Source organism: Triticum dicoccoides, chromosome 4B (genome assembly GCF_002162155.2).
Source record: "Triticum dicoccoides isolate Atlit2015 ecotype Zavitan chromosome 4B, WEW_v2.0, whole genome shotgun sequence".
Classification (NCBI taxonomy): domain Eukaryota; kingdom Viridiplantae; phylum Streptophyta; class Magnoliopsida; order Poales; family Poaceae; genus Triticum; species Triticum dicoccoides.
Window position 1 is genome coordinate 335,144,193 of NC_041387.1, and position 17,161 is coordinate 335,161,353.

The 17,161-nt window shown below is 45.5% G+C and overlaps 1 protein-coding gene across 4 annotated transcripts in view; it reads left to right on the forward strand.

Annotated features, from left to right (window-relative positions):
* LOC119296085 (ubiquitin carboxyl-terminal hydrolase 12-like) overlaps positions 1-17,161 on the forward strand; it is a 50,612-nt gene that overhangs the window by 1,069 nt on the left and 32,382 nt on the right. For 2 of the 4 annotated variants that reach the window (XM_037574489.1, XM_037574491.1), the window contains exons 2-9: positions 28-100; positions 211-364; positions 616-773; positions 1,519-1,784; positions 1,860-2,078; positions 2,148-2,256; positions 2,348-2,463; positions 13,647-13,745. In XM_037574489.1, the coding sequence (XP_037430386.1) occupies positions 28-100; positions 211-364; positions 616-773; positions 1,519-1,784; positions 1,860-2,078; positions 2,148-2,256; positions 2,348-2,463; positions 13,647-13,745 (1,194 nt within the window). The remainder of the gene's footprint in view (positions 1-27; positions 101-210; positions 365-615; positions 774-1,518; positions 1,785-1,859; positions 2,079-2,147; positions 2,257-2,347; positions 2,464-13,646; positions 13,746-17,161) is intronic. The other 2 variants (XM_037574490.1, XM_037574492.1) reach the window with 2 other exon arrangements.

Consider the following 17,161-nt stretch of genomic DNA (forward strand, 5'->3'; position numbering starts at 1 on the left):
CTTGCCGTTGCTTCTCCTACCTCGCAGGAGAACGGCGAGATGCTTGTTCCCCACCAGGAGGTAGCCACCGCCGATGCAGACACTGCCCAGCCCATGGAAGGTATCATGTGCTTTGCTTCATCCTGATTCGTAGCATGATTCGGGAATGTGTGGTGCTGGGTATGCCCGTTTGGATTGTTCGTAATCCGGGGCTTCTGGTGTCTATGGTAGCAGTGGTGGCACAGACGGAAGCGGTAAGCACAGCCGAGAGCCAGCCTTCTGAGGACCCACAGACATCGCGGTTCACTTGGACAATCGCAAGTTTTACCCGGCTCAACGGGAAGAAGCACTACTCTGATGTGTTTGTCGTCGGTGGGTACAAATGGTGAGCTCCTATGTCTCTTCACATATCCGTGTGTTGGCATTGCGGTGTATTATGATAACCCAGCCCACCCAACCAGCTTTTGCCTAGTTTGGTGTTTGTTTAACCAACTTATCTCTAGTTCCGTGTATTTTTGCACAGCTGATTATAAAATAAGCCCAGTTCAGCAACCACAAACTGAGCCTTATACTAGCTGCAGCTGCTACGACTTTTCAGAATGTTTTAACTTGGTAACGTCTGTGGCTCTGATGCAGGCGTGTTCTTATTTTCCCCAAGGGGAATAATGTGGAGCACCTGTCAATGTACTTGGACGTCGCTGACTCGGCCAATCTCCCATATGGTTGGAGCCGTTCTGCCCAGTTTAGCTTATCTGTTGTAAACCAGATTGATCAGAAGTATACGACACGAAAAGGTGTATTCCTTCTTCATGCTGTACATAACCCTGCATTACGTAGATTTGCACTTAAACTTGAGTGAACTGTAAAGGAGTGCTAGCACTATTCTAGTCTCCACTAAACTGTCTCTGTATGCAAAACTACTACTACTATTGAAAAACTCCAGGGTTTCGTAGCATAAAATAGCAATCAATCGCATTTAGACGCTGTTCTGTCTTAAACAATGAATTCCTCACAGGCTCACAGTTTCAATTTTAGTCTAGCTTTGTTTAGATTTACTGTTTGAACATTCGGTCACATGTTGCTTCACTCCCCAAAATTAAGTCTGGGTTGTGACCCCCATGCTTTTAAATGCCATGCGACATCTTTTGTTTGTTCATCTTCATAGCTGAAAATAAGGTGCATCAGTTATCGTGCAAGTCAAACTTATATATGTTTGACAAAAATTATAGAATAAAATATCAACATTTACAATACAAAATAAATAAAATATGAAATACTTTTGTGATGGATCTAATAGTTTAAATTTGGTACCGCAGATATTGATACTCTTTTCTGTAACTTGGTCAAATATATATATGTTTGACTTTTGAAAAAAACTAATACACCTCATATTTTGGAACTGAGGGACTAATTAGGAAGGATATTTGAACTTGATCTACTGATTCTGAGTACTGCTGCTTGCTCTTCTTTCTGTTTGCCAATGTATAATTTCTATGGTATAAATGCATCTCTAATGCACTATTCTTCTCTGTCTGGCAGATACTCAACATCAATTTAGTGCACGTGAGAGTGATTGGGGTTTCACTTCTTTTATGCCTTTGAGTGAGCTATATGATCCAAGTAGAGGTTACCTTGTGAATGATACTATTGTTGTGGAGGCAGAGGTTGCTGTCCGCAAAATGGTTGACTATTGGACATATGACTCAAAAAAGGAAACAGGTTATGTTGGTTTGAAAAACCAAGGAGCGACCTGTTATATGAACTCTCTTCTACAAACATTGTACCACATACCATACTTCAGAAAGGTCTGGTTTATGCATTGTAACGTTCTAGGCATTATTGTTCTCTGTACTAGTCGACTAACTGAGGTTTTCTCGCAGGCTGTGTATCATATGCCAACCACCGAAAACGACATGCCATCTGGAAGTATTCCCTTGGCGCTGCAAAGCCTTTTTTATAAGCTCCAGTACAGTGACAACAGTGTAGCTACAAAAGAGTTGACGAAATCTTTTGGATGGGACACATATGATTCCTTCATGCAGCATGATGTACAAGAGCTCAACAGAGTTCTCTGTGAGAAACTTGAAGATAAGATGAAGGTAATGAATTTAGTGTAAGGCTTCCTATTTGGAGCATACGGGCTTCTATTAACTTAACTTTCTCCCTAGGGAACTGTTGTAGAAGGAACAATCGAGCAATTATTTGAAGGTCACCACATTAATTATATTGAGTGTATGAACGTGGACTATAAATCTAACAGGAAAGAGTCCTTTTATGGTACGTAACTACACATTATCTTGGTACCAGGTTCCCATTAGCTGTGTTTTGATCTTTATAGCTGAGATAATGCTGTATTATTTCCTTGCAGACCTTCAACTTGATGTCAAAGGTTGTCCTGACGTGTATGCATCGTTCGATAAATATGTTGAGGTTGAGCGTCTCGAGGGTGATAACAAGTATCATGCAGAGAATCATGGTTTACAGGTACACACACCACATATTCTTTTTTCCATTAAGCTGTAATTTGAAACTTGAATTGGTGCTTTTATGAAGATCTTGATTGGAACTGTGTCGTGTGAATCTGCATACCATACACAACCTCAGAAATAGATGATGTTTTGGAAAGAATTGATGAGGAACAATAGATGAGAAAAAAAAAACAGACGCCCGATCTGTTTGGCTACTTCTAGATACTTTTGTTGTGGTCTAATATTTCCTTTCTTTTCTTTACCCTACCTGGTGTTTCTAGAGTTCTCTAGTTATAAGTAGCTGTGAGTAGAATGGTGAATCCTAAATAATGTTTTCTAGAGTGTTCCAGCTATAAATAGAAGTATGTGAAGGCTTCCCAAAGCCCAATAAATAGAGGTCCTCACCTCTACTTTGTAACCCATACTATGTACCCACTACCTATAATAGAACTTGTTGTTCTTATCTAAGATCTTGGAGTAGATCTTGTGCCCTAGGAGTTCTGGATTGAACTCTTGCTGCCCTATCGGCCTACATTCGCCTCTAGAGTGATATCTAGCACAGCACGTTGAAGCTGTTCCTTCAACACTTGTGCTCTACACATTGTAGCAGCAAGGTGGAGTTGCTCCTCCACAACCTTTTGTGCTGCTTCAGGTTGCATCAGAGCCTCGGTGACCCATACTAGTTCTTGCTGTCCTCTTCGAGAGCAAGCTGCAGCAAGCAATGGAGCAATTGGAGAAGAGGATGGATGCTGCAGAACAATAAATCAAAGAGCTGCGTGAAGATCTTAATCGGAGACTTGACCAGCTGGTTGAGATGATAAGAAAGAGTGCCCCCCCTGCTGCCAATGAAAGAGATTCATCTAAAGGTGAAGATGTTCAAGAAAGGAGAGGTAATCTTGGAGCAAGACCGCCACAACAACATGCTGTTCAACGTGCTTCAAGAAGGCCATTTTATGTTGAAACTTCTGAAGGTGAAGAATATGATGAAGCCCTTGAAGAAGCTGATCTCTATGCATATCGGAGAGTACCCAACCCTACATATGCAAGGGATACATACAAGGTGAAAGTTGACATCCCAACTTTTAATGGAAATGTTGATATTGAAGGGTGCCTAGATTGGTTATATGAAGTGGAGACTTTCTTTGAGGTCATGGAGGTTCCGGAAGATCGTAGAGTTCCTTTGGTCGCATACAAGCTGAAAGGAGTCGGTGCATGGTGGCATCGTGTTCAAGAAGAGCGCAGGTTGAGAGGAGAACCTCATGTGAGAACTTGGCGGCAAATGAAAGGTCTCTTGAAAGGGAGATTTTTGCTCGCTGATTATGACCATATCCTATTTATCCAATTTCAAAATTATGCTCAAGGAAATAGAACTGTTTCAGATTACACGGAGGAGTTTCTAAGGCTACAAGTGAGGTGCAACCTTGCTGAAACTGAAGATCAACAAGTTGCAAGGTCATCAATGGTCTCAATGATGCTATTGAAGATCGATTGATGATGCAACAAATCTGGTCCATCGATCAAGCACAAGCTCTAGCCTTAAAGGCCGAGAGGTTTGTGAGGACAAGAAAGGCAACTAAGGCTCCATACACTCCATATCCTCATACCGAAGACTCATCTAAGACGATGAGGAAGAATACGAATCTGAAGATGTAGAGGGGCAAGAGGTTTGTCAAGAAAAAGGTGAAGAGGTGTTATGTGTGATTCAGCGTCTCCTATGTTCCACACCACAACCTGGCGACACACAACAGAAGAAAATATTTGAGAGCAAATGCACGGCGAATGGCAAGGTATGCAAATTAGTAATTGGTAGTTGCAGTTGCGAGAATCTTATCTCCCAGAAGTTGGTGAACCAATTAAAGCTTGATACTCATGATCATCCAAACCCCTACACTATTGGGTGGATCAAGAAAGGAGTGAATATGGGGATCACCAAACAATGCAACCTGCCACTTTCTTTGGGCACGCACTATCGCTCAGATGTGTTGTGTGATGTGGTTATGATGGATGCCAGCCATGTTCTTCTTGGGAGACCTTGGCAATTTGATGTGGATACTGTTGGCTTTTGATCCCTGGATCAAATCACCAGAGTAGCAGCACACGTACGTGGAAGCTAGCTAGACAAGCTAGCAAGCAAGCAGCTTGATCGATTCTGTAGTACGTGCTCGTCTCGCCGCAGAGCGTACGTACAAACGAAACCGGGGCTGTCTTGTACGTGTGTGCGGTCGATGATTCTCGACGTAACTTGTGAACTGAAAAACTGATCGATGGCTAAAGGCCCGTATCGAGCCTTTGTATTTCTCTTTATTGCTTCTGATGATTTGTTTACAAGGGGATACACGTATATATATACTAGAGGCGACCTAGTACTACCATACGAATCCTACATGGGTGAAGGTTCCAAGTCCGAGCCGGACTGGACATCCTGGTTTATTCCAACATTCACCCCCCTAAACATGATGTCCTCACTTTATAGTTTGGACGCCGATCCTTTCTCGCATCTCTAAGAATTTTTGTCGTCCGAGAGACTTCGTAAGAATATCGGCAAGCTGGTCTTTCGTGTTCACGTGCTGGACCTCGGTCATCCCTTCCTCAATGCACTTCCGGATGTGGTGGAACCGGGTGTCTATGTGCTTGCTCCTCTCGTGATGAACCGGATTCTTGCACAATGAGATTGCAGCTTGGTTGTCGATCTTCAATGACACCTTCTGCACCTCCCGCTTTGCAAGATCAGCTAGGAGTCTTCTCAGCCACACTGCTTGACAAGCCACCGTGCTTGCCGCTATGTATTCTGCCTCGCATGAAGACAGCGCAAGCACCTTTTGCTTCTGAGAATTCCAGCTGATAGGATTTGGGCCAAGGTAGAATACCATGCCCGTTGTGCTTTTTCGGTCATCCACATCACCTGCCATGTCACTATCTGAGTATCCACGAAGGACCAATCCTTCATTTCCCTTTCTGTACGTGCAACCAAGATTAATAGTGCCTTTCACATAGCACAAGATTTGCTTGACCGCGCTCATGTGTTCGGTTGTCGGATTCTCCATGAAACGACTCACGATCCTGACAGAATAAGCCAAGTCAGGTCGGGTATGCACCAAATATCTTAGGCTGCCCACAACGCTTCGATACATTGTGGCGTCCACCGGCGGATTTGAGCTACGCTTGCTCAATTTGTGACGTTGGTCCATTGGAGCTTGTGTCTCGTAGCAATCTGTCATGCCACACTTGTCCAATAACTTGACCGCGTAAGCCGATTGACATAGGGAAATCTCTCCGGAGCTTTGCTTCACTTCGATGCCCAAGTAATAGCTGAGTAATCCCAGATTGCTCATGCTGAACTTCTTCATCTGCGCCTTGAAATGTTCAATTTCTTGCGCGCTATCTCCGGTGATAATCAGATCGTCGACATAAACTCCAACTAGCAGGTTTGATCATTTGGAGTTCTTTGTATAGACCGCGTGCTCGAGGGGACATCTCTTGAACCCGAGCGAGATCAAACTTCGGTCTAACTTTGCGTTCCAAGCTCTTGGCGCGTGCTTCAACCCGTAAAGTGCCTTCTTGAGCTTGTAAACTTTCCCTTCTTCGCCTTTCTTCTCGTAGCCGAGGGGTTGTTCCACGTACACTTCTTCTTTGAGGTCGCCGTTGAGGAAAGCGGATTTCACATCCATATGATGAACCTTCCAATCCTCTTTTGCTGCCAAAGCTAGGAGCACTCTCACCGTCTCGATTCGAGCAACCGGTGCAAACACCTCCTCATAGTCAACTCCTTCACGTTGTACTTAACCCTTTGCGACGAGTCTTGCCTTGTACTTCACAACGGTACCCTTCGTGTCCTTCTTTAACGTGTAAACCCACTTCAAACCTATGGCCTTTTGGTTCGTAGGTCGGGTTACCAAAGTCCACGTGCCATTGCTCTCAATCGCCTTCATCTCCTCATCCATGGCGTGCATCCAACTTGAACTTTTGCTTGCCTCTACGAAGTTCGCAGGCTCCTCAACTCCGAGTAAACACAAATCGGAGTACTCGAGTGTAACTGGCTTTGCGTACTTGTAGACTTTCTTGAGGGGCTTGTAGCGACGAGGCCCGGAAAAATCCGTTCTGGCTTGCGAAGGGGGCGACACAAATTGTGTCGGCGTCGATGCACTTGAGGAAGACCGTTGAGTCTCGTGCGTGGTAGATGCCGGGTCGTTGGCATCCGCGTCGTCGGCGTAGTCGTCGTGATCGTGACCATCATCTTGATTGTCATCATCACTATGCGCCTCATTGTCGAGATCTCCGCCAGTGTCGTGCGCGTCGTTGTCGCTATCACCTTGCGATCCATGCGCGTCGTTGTCAGTGTCGGCACCATGGTGGTCACTGCCATTGCGGTCACCTTGGTTGGGTGTCTTGCCAACCACCTGGACGTCTTCCCATGCATCATCATCAGCTGGAAATTCAACTGTGAATATATTACCGTTTGGAGCATCGTCGGCTGCTGCGCTCCAATTCCACGCTTGGTTTTCCTCAAACACGATGTCACGTGAAATCCGTAGACGCTTGGTTCGTGGATCGTAGAAGCGGTATGCCTTGGTGCCAGAACTCCTCTCGTATCCGATGAACACCATCTTGGTGCTACGATCAGCAAGCTTTGAGAGATGCGGCTCCGCCGTCTTCACATGCGCCACGCACCCGAACGTCCGTAGATGAGACACATTCGGCTTACGTCCGTAAATTGCTTCATACGGAGTCTTGCCTATCACCGCCTTCGTTGGAGCCCGATTGAGAAGATAGACCGCAGTCGAGACAACTTCTTCCCAAAATGTCCCCGGCAAGTTCTTGCTCTTGAGTAAACTTCTCGCCATGTCAACGACGGTTCGATTGCGCCTTTCAACAACCCCGTTCTGCTGTGGCGTATAAGGTGCCGTGAGGAACCTTTTTATGCCAATCTTCTCGCAGTAGTCGTTGAACTCGTTTGACGTAAACTTTCCGCCGCGATATGTCCGTAGAGCGCGAACCTTCAGCTTGTGTCCCATCTCCGTTGCAGCCTTCAGCTTCTTGAACGCTTCAGATGCCTCATCTTTAGATCGTAGGAGAACGACCCACATGTATCTCGAGTAGTCATCTACCACAAGGAAGAAGTACTTCTTTCCTCCGTGAGTTGCTGGGGTGATAGGGCCACATAGATCACCATGGAGCAGCTCGAGTGCATCACTTGCACGATAGGTAGACTGAGCAGGGAACGGCCTACGGTGCTGTTTTCCAACCAAGCACCCATCACATACTAGGTCAACATGGTCGATAAACGGCATCCCAGATACCATCTCCATCTTCGACATCTTCTTCAAGGCGTAGAAGTTAACGTGTCCAAATCTAGCATGCCATAACCACGAATCATCATCACTCTTGGCAAGCCAACACTCCGGTTGAGATTGATCAAGGTTGAGAATATAGAGCATGTTTCGCGTGCGATTCACACGTGCTAGCACGTTTCAGAGGTTGTCGAAGATTGTCATCACTCCGTTCTCAATATCCACCTTGCATCCATTCTCGTCAAGTTTCCCGACAGAGATGATGATGTTGCGAAGCCGTGGGATGTAGTACACTCCGGTGAGTATGCGATGTTCTTTGAGACCCTCGAAGAGGAAAGAACCTTGTCCGCAAATCTCCACATTTGAACCATCACCGAACTTGACCGAGCCTTGAACATCATATTCCAGCTCGAGGAACTTCTCCTTGCACCCCATCATGTGGTTACTGGCACCGGTGTCTAGATGCCACGACACGTTCTGGTTTCCGGATAACTTCGGTATTACTTTCTTCTCATGAAGTAGCACCTTTCGACTTGGTTTCACAACCACCGTTTGGACGTGATCACAAACTTTAGCCATCAGAAGACCTGGACGTTTGTCTTCCTGCTTCGCCAAATTTGCCTTGATGTCGCGCTTGTTAGGCTCCACGAGATCACAAACTTCGGCCATCAGAAGATCTGGACGTTCGTCTTCCTGCTTCGCCAAATTGCCTTGATCTCCCTCTTGTTAGGCACCGGACAATCCTTTGCAAAGTGACCCATCTCATTGCAGTTATAGCACTTGACCTCGGACATATCCAAGTTTCGTGGTTTCCGCTCTTTAGATCGGTCCGCCTTACCACGACCTTGTGGCTTGCCTTTTCCTTTGCCTTTAATGGTTTGTCCGCCTCTCTTCGCGTTGTTTGAGCCTTCGCCGACGTTGCGCCTTCCTTTGCTACTTGGGGACTCCCAATCTGTGCGCGAGTACATGAGTTGGTCACTACCTCCTCCTTTGCCTTGCCGACAACCTCGAGCATTTTCTTCCCATGTCCGCAAGCGTCCGATCGCCTCCGTTATGGTCATGTCGTCGATGTCGTAAAGCTGCTCGAGTGTGCCGATGATGTACGTGAATTTATCAGTCACCGAACTAAAAAACTTCTCCACAATCTCGGTCTCCTCGAGCTTCGCACCAAGCGCGTGGATTTCTCCCACCAAAGTAGTTAGACGCATGGCATAGTCGTTCACCGATTCAGTTTCCTCCATTTGCAACTTTTGAAATTGGCGTTTCAGCACTTGTGCCCGAGCCTTGGTGACGCGATCTTCTCCGGTCCTCATCTCTTTGAGTGTGTTCCATGCCTCTCTTGCTGTCTCGAACTCCGCCAATGTCATCAGCACGGAATCCGGCACAGACTGGGCTATGGCGGCCATGGCACCTTCGTCGCACTCCTCGTCGACGTCGTCGTCCGTGATGGCCTGCCACACTCGAAGGGTTCGGAGAATGATCTTCATCTTCACCGCCCACACGCCGTAGTTGGCGTCGGTGAGCATCGGGTACTGGATGGGGATGTTGCGATGCGCCGGTACGTTGGTGCCGCCCGTTCCGCCACTACTGGTTGCTGACTTGCCGCCCTTCTTCACCTTGTCGCCGTTCTTGTTCGCCTTGGAACCGCCATTGTCGGACTTGACCGACTCCTTGTCGCTCTCCGTCATCGTAGATCGTAGATCGTCGAGGCTCTAGATACCAACTGTTGGCTTTTGATCCCTGGATCAAATCACCAGAGTAGCAACACACGTACGTGGAAGCTAGCTAGACAAGCTAGCAAGCAAGCAGCTTGATTGATTCTGTAGTACGTGCTTGTCTCGCCGCGGAGCGTACGTACAAACGAAACCGGGCTGTCTTGTACGTGTGTGCGATCGATGATTCTCGACGTAACTTGTGAACTGAAAAACTGATCGATGGCTAAAGGCCCGTATCGAGCCTTTGTATTTCTCTTTATTGCTTCTGATGATTTGATTACAAGGGGATACACGTATATATATATATACTAGAGGCTACCTAGTACTACCATACGAATCCTACACGGGTGAAGGTTCCAAGTCCGAGCCGGACTGGACATCCTGGTTTATTCCAACAGATACTACACACAAGGGCAAGGAAAATTCTTACTCTTTCATTTGGAACAAGAGAAAGATCATTATTCTACCAAATAAAACTGATGGTGATATCTCTAAGGAGGAGGGGAAAAGTATGTTAACTATCTCCTACACCTCTAATGAGTTTATGGAAGACTTGAACGAGGCAGATTTGTGTGCCGCACTTATAGTAAAAGGAGAAGAGCACCCGGTTGTTGAAATTCCAGCAAAGGTATGTGGCTTATTAGCAGAATTTTATAACATACTTGGAAAGCCACAATGTCTGCCAGCGATGAGAGGAAGTCAACATAGAATCAACTTAATTCTGGGAGCAAGTCTTCCTAATTTTCCACACTATCGAATGAGCCCAAAAGAGCATGATATATTGAAGGAGAAAGTGGAGGAATTGCTGCAAAAGAGGCACATTCGAGAGTATTAGCCCATGTGCTGTACCAGCCATGCTCGTGCCAAAGAAAGATGGATCTTGGCGCATGTGTACGAACAGTAGAGCCATTAACAAGATCACCATAAGGTATAGATTCTTGATTCCCCGTCTAAATGATATGTTGGATCAGCTTAATGGAGCAAGAGTGTTCACAAAGCTAGATTTAAGAAGCGGATATCATCAAATCCGTAACAGACCCGGGGATGAATGGAAAACCGCCTTCAAGACAAAGGAAGGGTTGTTTGAAGGGCTAGTCATGCCATTTGGACTCTCAAATGCTCCAAGTACCTTTATGTGCTTAATGAATCAAGTCCTTCGACCCTTCTTATCCCACAAGGATGAGGATGAACACTTTGATCACATTCGGAAGGTGCTAGAAGTACTAAGGGAAAATGAGCTCTACGTCAACTTGAAGAAATGTGTTTTCCTGCAAACACGACTTTTTTTTCCTAGGATTCATCATAACGTGTGACGGTATTCGTGTTGATGACTCCAAGGATGAAGCAATCCGAGGATGGCCAACTCCGAAGACCATTTTCGAGGCAAGAAGTTTTCATGGCCTTGCAGCTTTCTATAGGCAATTTGTGAAGAATTTCAGCACAATCACGGCACCAATTACCGAGTGTTTGAAGAAAGGAAAGTTCCAGTGGATAGAAGCAGCTGAAGCTAGTTTCAATGAGATTAAACAAAAACTATCACAAGCTCCTGTCTTGGTGCTACCTGATTTCAACAAGACTTTTGAGTTGGAGTGTGATGCAAGTGGGGTAGGCATTGGAGTTGTCCTATCTCAAGAAAGGAAGCCCATTGCTTTCTTTAGTGAGAAGTTAAGTGAAGTTAGACACAAATGGAGTACCTATCAGCTAGAATTATATGCAGTTTCCAGAGCGTTGAAAACTAGCGTTGAAAACTTGGGAAGTCTATTTGCTGCCTAAAGAGTTCATTGTATATAATGACCATCAATCCTTTAAGCATTTTAGAAATCAAAAGCATGTTGACTGCATGCTAGCGAGATGGGCAACATATCTGAAGAGGTTTAACTATCTCATTGTGCATAAATCTGGGACAACCATAGTTAAAAAAGGCGCGCCTAAGCGAGCGCTTAAGCACGCCTAGGCTCTAAGCGTTGGTAAAACGCATTGCGCATAACTACGCTTAATCTGTGCATAACTGTGCATAAGCATGCGCTTTGGTCAGTAAAGCGCAAAGCGGTGGCAAAACGCACAATTAACGCCTAACGCTTTTTTGAACTAAGGGGTCAACTAACCGAGTGGCTGATGCTTTGAGTCGTCGTGCATGTCTCTTGACTTCTTTTGAAGCTGAACTTCCAGGCATGGATCAAATAAAGGAGTTGTATGAGGATGATGAAGACTTTGGCCATGTTTGGGTAAAGCACATCAGGGGCCAGCCATTAGGTGACGACTATTTGGTGCAGGATGGCTATCTCTTCAAAAATGATCGTTTGTGCATCTCAAGGAGTTCTCTGCGTGACAAACTAATTAGAGAACTCCATTCAAGTGATCTTAGTGGCCATGTTGGACGGGACAAGACTATCGCTACCTTGGAAGCTCGCTACTTTTGGCCACAACTAAAGAGAGATGCTGGAAAGTTTGTTCAGCGGTGCCCCATATGTCAAACCTGCAAAGGTCAAGTCCAGAACACAGGGTTATACATGCCTTTGTCTGTCCCTGTGGCTCCATGGGAGGACATCTCTATGGACTTCGTCTTGGGCTTGCCAAGAACAAGACAAGGAAGTGATGCTGTATTTGTGGTCGTGGATAGATTCTCAAAGATGGCTCATTTCATCCCAGGCCGCAAGACAACGGATGCTCATCATGTGGCAAACCTATTCTTTCGAGAAGTGGTCAGACTTCATGGGGTACCAAGGTCCATCGGCTCAAACTGTGATAGCAAGTTTCTTGCTGCATTTTGGCTCACTTTGTGGAAGCAATTCAACACTGAATTGAAATTTTCTAGCACTGCTCATCCACAAACAGATGGACAAATGGAAGTGGTGAGCAAGTTCTTGGGTAATCTGATCCGTTGCATTTGTGGAGAAAGAAAGGGACAATGGGATTTGGCTCTATCTCTTGTAGAGTTCTCCTACAATAACTGTAAGCATAGATCCATAGGAAGGAGCCCTTTTTCCATTGTCTGCACTAAAGTTCCAACACATGTGGTGGACCTGGTGAAGCTACCATCAAGGGGAAACTCAAAATCAGTATTGTCCTTTGCTGATAATTACATCAAGTTATTTGAAGAGATTCATGGTGTTCTGGAGGCAGAAAATCGGAAATATAAGCAACTTGCTGATTTCAAAAGGAGGCCAAAATCATTCCAAGTTGGTGATAAGGTGTGGTCTACCTCCGAAAAGAGAGGCTGCCTTTAGGTGTTAAGGGGAAGCTTAGGTAGCGAAGGTATGGGCCCTTCTCTATCATAAGGAAGATAAATGATGATGCTTATGTGATAGATCTTCCAAGCGACATGGGCATATCCAACACTTCCAATGTCGCAGACTTTGACTCTCTACCATCCAGAAGAAGCACTCTATGACGAGAACTCGAGGGCGAGTTCCAAACAACCAGGGGAGAATGATGAGGAACAATAGATGAGAAAAAAACCCAGATGCAAGACCTGTTTGGCTACTTCTAGATACTTCTGTTGTGGTCTAGTATTTCCTTTCTTTTCTTTACCCTACCTGCTGTTTCTAGAGTTCTCTAGTTATAAGTAGCTGCGAGTAGAATGATGAATCCTAAATAATGTTTTCTAGAGTGTTACAGTTATAAGTAGAAGAATGTGAAGGCTTCCCAAAGCCCTATAAATAGAGGTCCTCACCTCTACTTTGTAACCCAGACTATGTACCCACTACCTATAATAGAACTTGTTGTTCTTATCTAAGATCTTGGAGTAGATCTTGTGCCCTAGGAGTTCTGGATTCAACTCTTGCTGCCCTATCGGCCTACATTCGCCTCTAGAGCGATATCTAGCACAGCACGTTGAAGCTGTTCCTTCAACACTTGTGCTCTACACATTGTAGCAGCAAGGTGGAGTTGCTCCTCCACAACCTTTTGTGCTGCTTCAAGAATGCATTTACTTGTCTCCATACATAAATTTATTTAGATTGTTCAGATGGAAATAGTAACTATATTTTTCATAAAATATGTTCACATTTTTTTTATAGAATTTGTTAACATATTCACATTAAAAGAATCAGTCATAATCTCATGTTTGAGACACTTCGCATGTCTAAAATGTCATCTATCTATGAGCACGGGGGTACCTTCCATTAGCTTGAGAAATGCAGTTTCTCTTCTCTAATTTATTTTGGTATTGTCTTGGTGAAATCTTGATATTTCAGGATGCAAAAAAGGGCGTTCTCTTCCTCGATTTTCCCCCTGTTTTGCAACTTCAGCTTAAGCGTTTTGAGTACGATTATATGAGAGATACCATGGTTAAGGTTGGGACTGTCATACCTTGCTGATTCTTTTATCTATTATTTTACTTCTATAGTTTTCTACATATTGAAGCGCTTGCATATTCTTTACATTATCTATGTACATAATACTTGCTTTGTGAAAGTAACAAATGATGTGATTTGGATATTTTTTATGGAATACTGGAACCGTAAGAATGACCAATTGTTTCCATAAACACATTATCTTTGAAGCAGCACAAGGTTGTGGAGCAGCTCCTCCACCTTTGTTGCTGGAAAGTGTACATCACAAGTGTTGAAAGAACTACTTCAACTTGGTGCGCTAGATATCCCTCTAAAGGTGAATATAGTCCGATATGGCAGCAGGTCAATAAAAAACTCCCAAAGCACAAGATGTAGTCCAAGATCTTAGACAAGAACACATAGTTCTATTATAGGTAATGGGTACATAGGCCGAGTTACAAACTAGAGGTGTGGACCTCTATTTATAGGGCTTTGGAAGCCTTCACATCTCAACTTCTACTTATACCTAGAAAACATTACGTGAGATTCAACATTCTACTCATAGCTAGAAGACTCTAGAAAACAATAGCCAGGGCTAAGAAAACAAAAGCAAATACTAGACAGAGGAGTAGAAGTATCTAGAAGTAGTCAAACAGATTTGACTTCTGTTTTTTCTTCTTCTTTTACTTCTCTCTATTGTTCCTCGTCGATCTTGCATTAAATTATTTATGTATGTATGCATGTGTTTTTCACCCTATTGTTGTACTAAATACTTTGGAGCTACTTTCACACAGGGCTGCCAGTATGCAGCGCTAGGCCAGGTAGACTCAGCTTGAGCTCGAAACTATACTGACTTTGATCTTGAGCTTGGCTTGGTAACTCATATATACTAGTGGATACCCCAAGCGTTGCAATGAAAAGTTGAGCAAAGATTTTTCTATAAGAATAACAGCTTAACAAATATACCACAAACATGATTGAAAGAAAATGAGAACATGATGATTTAGGTTATGCACATATCATTTTTATAGAACGGATGCATAACAACAAATAAATAAATGTCTCAACTGTTGACATTTTGCATTTACATCTTGGCAGTGATTAAACACTGTTTCGAGTTAAGAACCTTTTTTACTACCTTCCCTAGTCTCCATTAGGTATGAAGGTTATACCAAAAACAAATTGCAAAGGAGAAAAATTGCAAGACCTAGTCATGCTAACCTCAACCTGTAGGTGCCCCTAAAATCAGAGGTACAATCGGCAGGTTGGATACTTGATTGTCATAGACACATTATCTAAAGCACCCAAATAACCTAACCAGTTTATTTTCACTGCCTCCAAATTTCTTGTCTAAACGCCGCACTAAACACGAAAGGTAATTAGTCAGAGTTTCGTATATCAAGCAAAAATCAAAACGTTACCAACAAAGTACTTGGGAAAAGCTTCCTCTTATAATATTTCCTTCGGCTGCTGCTTGTGTCTCCTTCAATTCGGCTTATGGTTGCTGCATATATCCATTTGAAAAATTTGATGAAACAATATGTTATGTGGTGGGCCTTGGAGAAACTCAAAGTCCCAACAAAGTACATTACCCTCATCAAGGATATGTACGATAAGGTTGTGACAATTGTTCGAACAAGTGATGGCGTCACCGATGACTTCCTGATTAAAATTGGACTGCACCAAGGGTCAGCTTTGAGCCCTTATTTTTTTGCTTTGGTGATGGATAAGGTCACAAGGGATATACAAGTAGATATCCGATGGTGTATGCTCTTTGTGGATGATGTGGTGCTAGTCGATGATAGTCGGGCGGGGGTTAATAGAAAGGTTTTAGGCTTAGTAGAACTGAAACCGAGTACATGAGGTGCGGTTTCAGTACTACTAGACACGAGGAGGTTAGCCTTAATGGGCAGATGGTACCTCAGAAGGGCACCTTTCGATATTTGTGGTCAATGCTTTAGAAGGATGGTGATATCGATGAAGATGCGAGCCATCGAGTCAAAGCTGGATGGATGAAGTTGCGCCAAGCTTCCATCGTTCTCTGTGACAAGAGAGTGCATAAATGCTAACAGGCAGGTTCTATCAGATGGCGATTCGACCCGCAAAGTTGTATGGCGTTGAGTGTTGGTGAAGCAGCACAAAGGTTGTGGAGGGGCAACTCCACCTTGCTGCTACAATGTGTATGTTATGGCGCTGCTAGAAGGAGGGCGCGAGAGGGCCGGCCGAGGGCCTTTTTGCCCACGGCCAGGCAAGAGGGAAGGGATTTCCTTCTTAATTCTTGCTTGATTAGATTGATACATCTCCTCTCTTTATATAGAGAGGTTTACTTGACTCCCAAGCAAGGCTTACTTGACCCCTAAGCAAGCGACCCTTATCTCTAATTTATCTCTAATTAACCCTAAGACTAACAGGCCCATTAGGCCCATTACGTACTCTAACACTACACCCCACCTGGACATGCAACTTGTCCTCGAGCTGCAGCCTAACCAACTTATAACCATGACTCGACGCAACACAAACCTAACACCTAAAAACAAGCCTTTTACATCTCGGCTTGTTTTATTATTCTCAACCTGAAATGAACTGGGACGCTTTATTTTGGACCCCTTAACAAAAAGTGGACACCATCCACACGTCGGACGTGCACGTGTACAGCCACCTGGACCCCATGGACACCACCTGGACAAAAGGAGTGCATGTGTATGACCACCTGGAAGTAGTCGCAATAGTGACCAGCAGAGGCGCCCTTGCGGCGGCCGGTGGCGGAATGAAGTGGTGCTACGCGGTGCGTTGCTGTCGGTGACACCATGCCTTCTCCCTGCCGGGCGGCTGTTGGTCTGCACCGCACAGGGAAGAGTGGAGGGCTTGCGATGGAGAATGACGAGGAGGGGTGCGCCCCCCAACCGCCGATGTCGCAGACTTTGAGGTCGCTGCCCGCGGGGAAAACAACATTGCCCGCCGCCCGTGGGGGAAACCGCATGCCCAAGATCCCCGACGCAGCGGATGAGATCGAGGTCCTTTGCGAGCGAAGGGCAACTTGGAGGAGCGGTAGCTGCAGACCACGCATCTCCCGCACACGCCGACGCGCTAGGAGGCCGCGCGCAGCAGCCTGCAGCCTCACCGCCGCTGACACGTGGCGGGTAGTGATCCAAGACGGAAGCGGTGACGACGACGGCGGGGACTGGACTTGGTGGAGCGGGACTCCCGCCGGCGCGGTAGATGCGGGGCCGGAGCTGACCGGCGGTGGCTGCTGCAGCGGCTGCTGTGCTGGGGCACCGGGCAGTGGCAGCGGCTGTTGCTGTGGAGCGCCGGGCGCGGCGGCTGCCACTTCAGCCAGGGTTGGGCGGTGGTGGCGATGGATCGCAGCTGCAGCGGCTGTTGCAGTGGCCCGGCGAGCGCGGCGAAGGCCGCCTGGTGCAGCGGCTGCCACGGCAGCC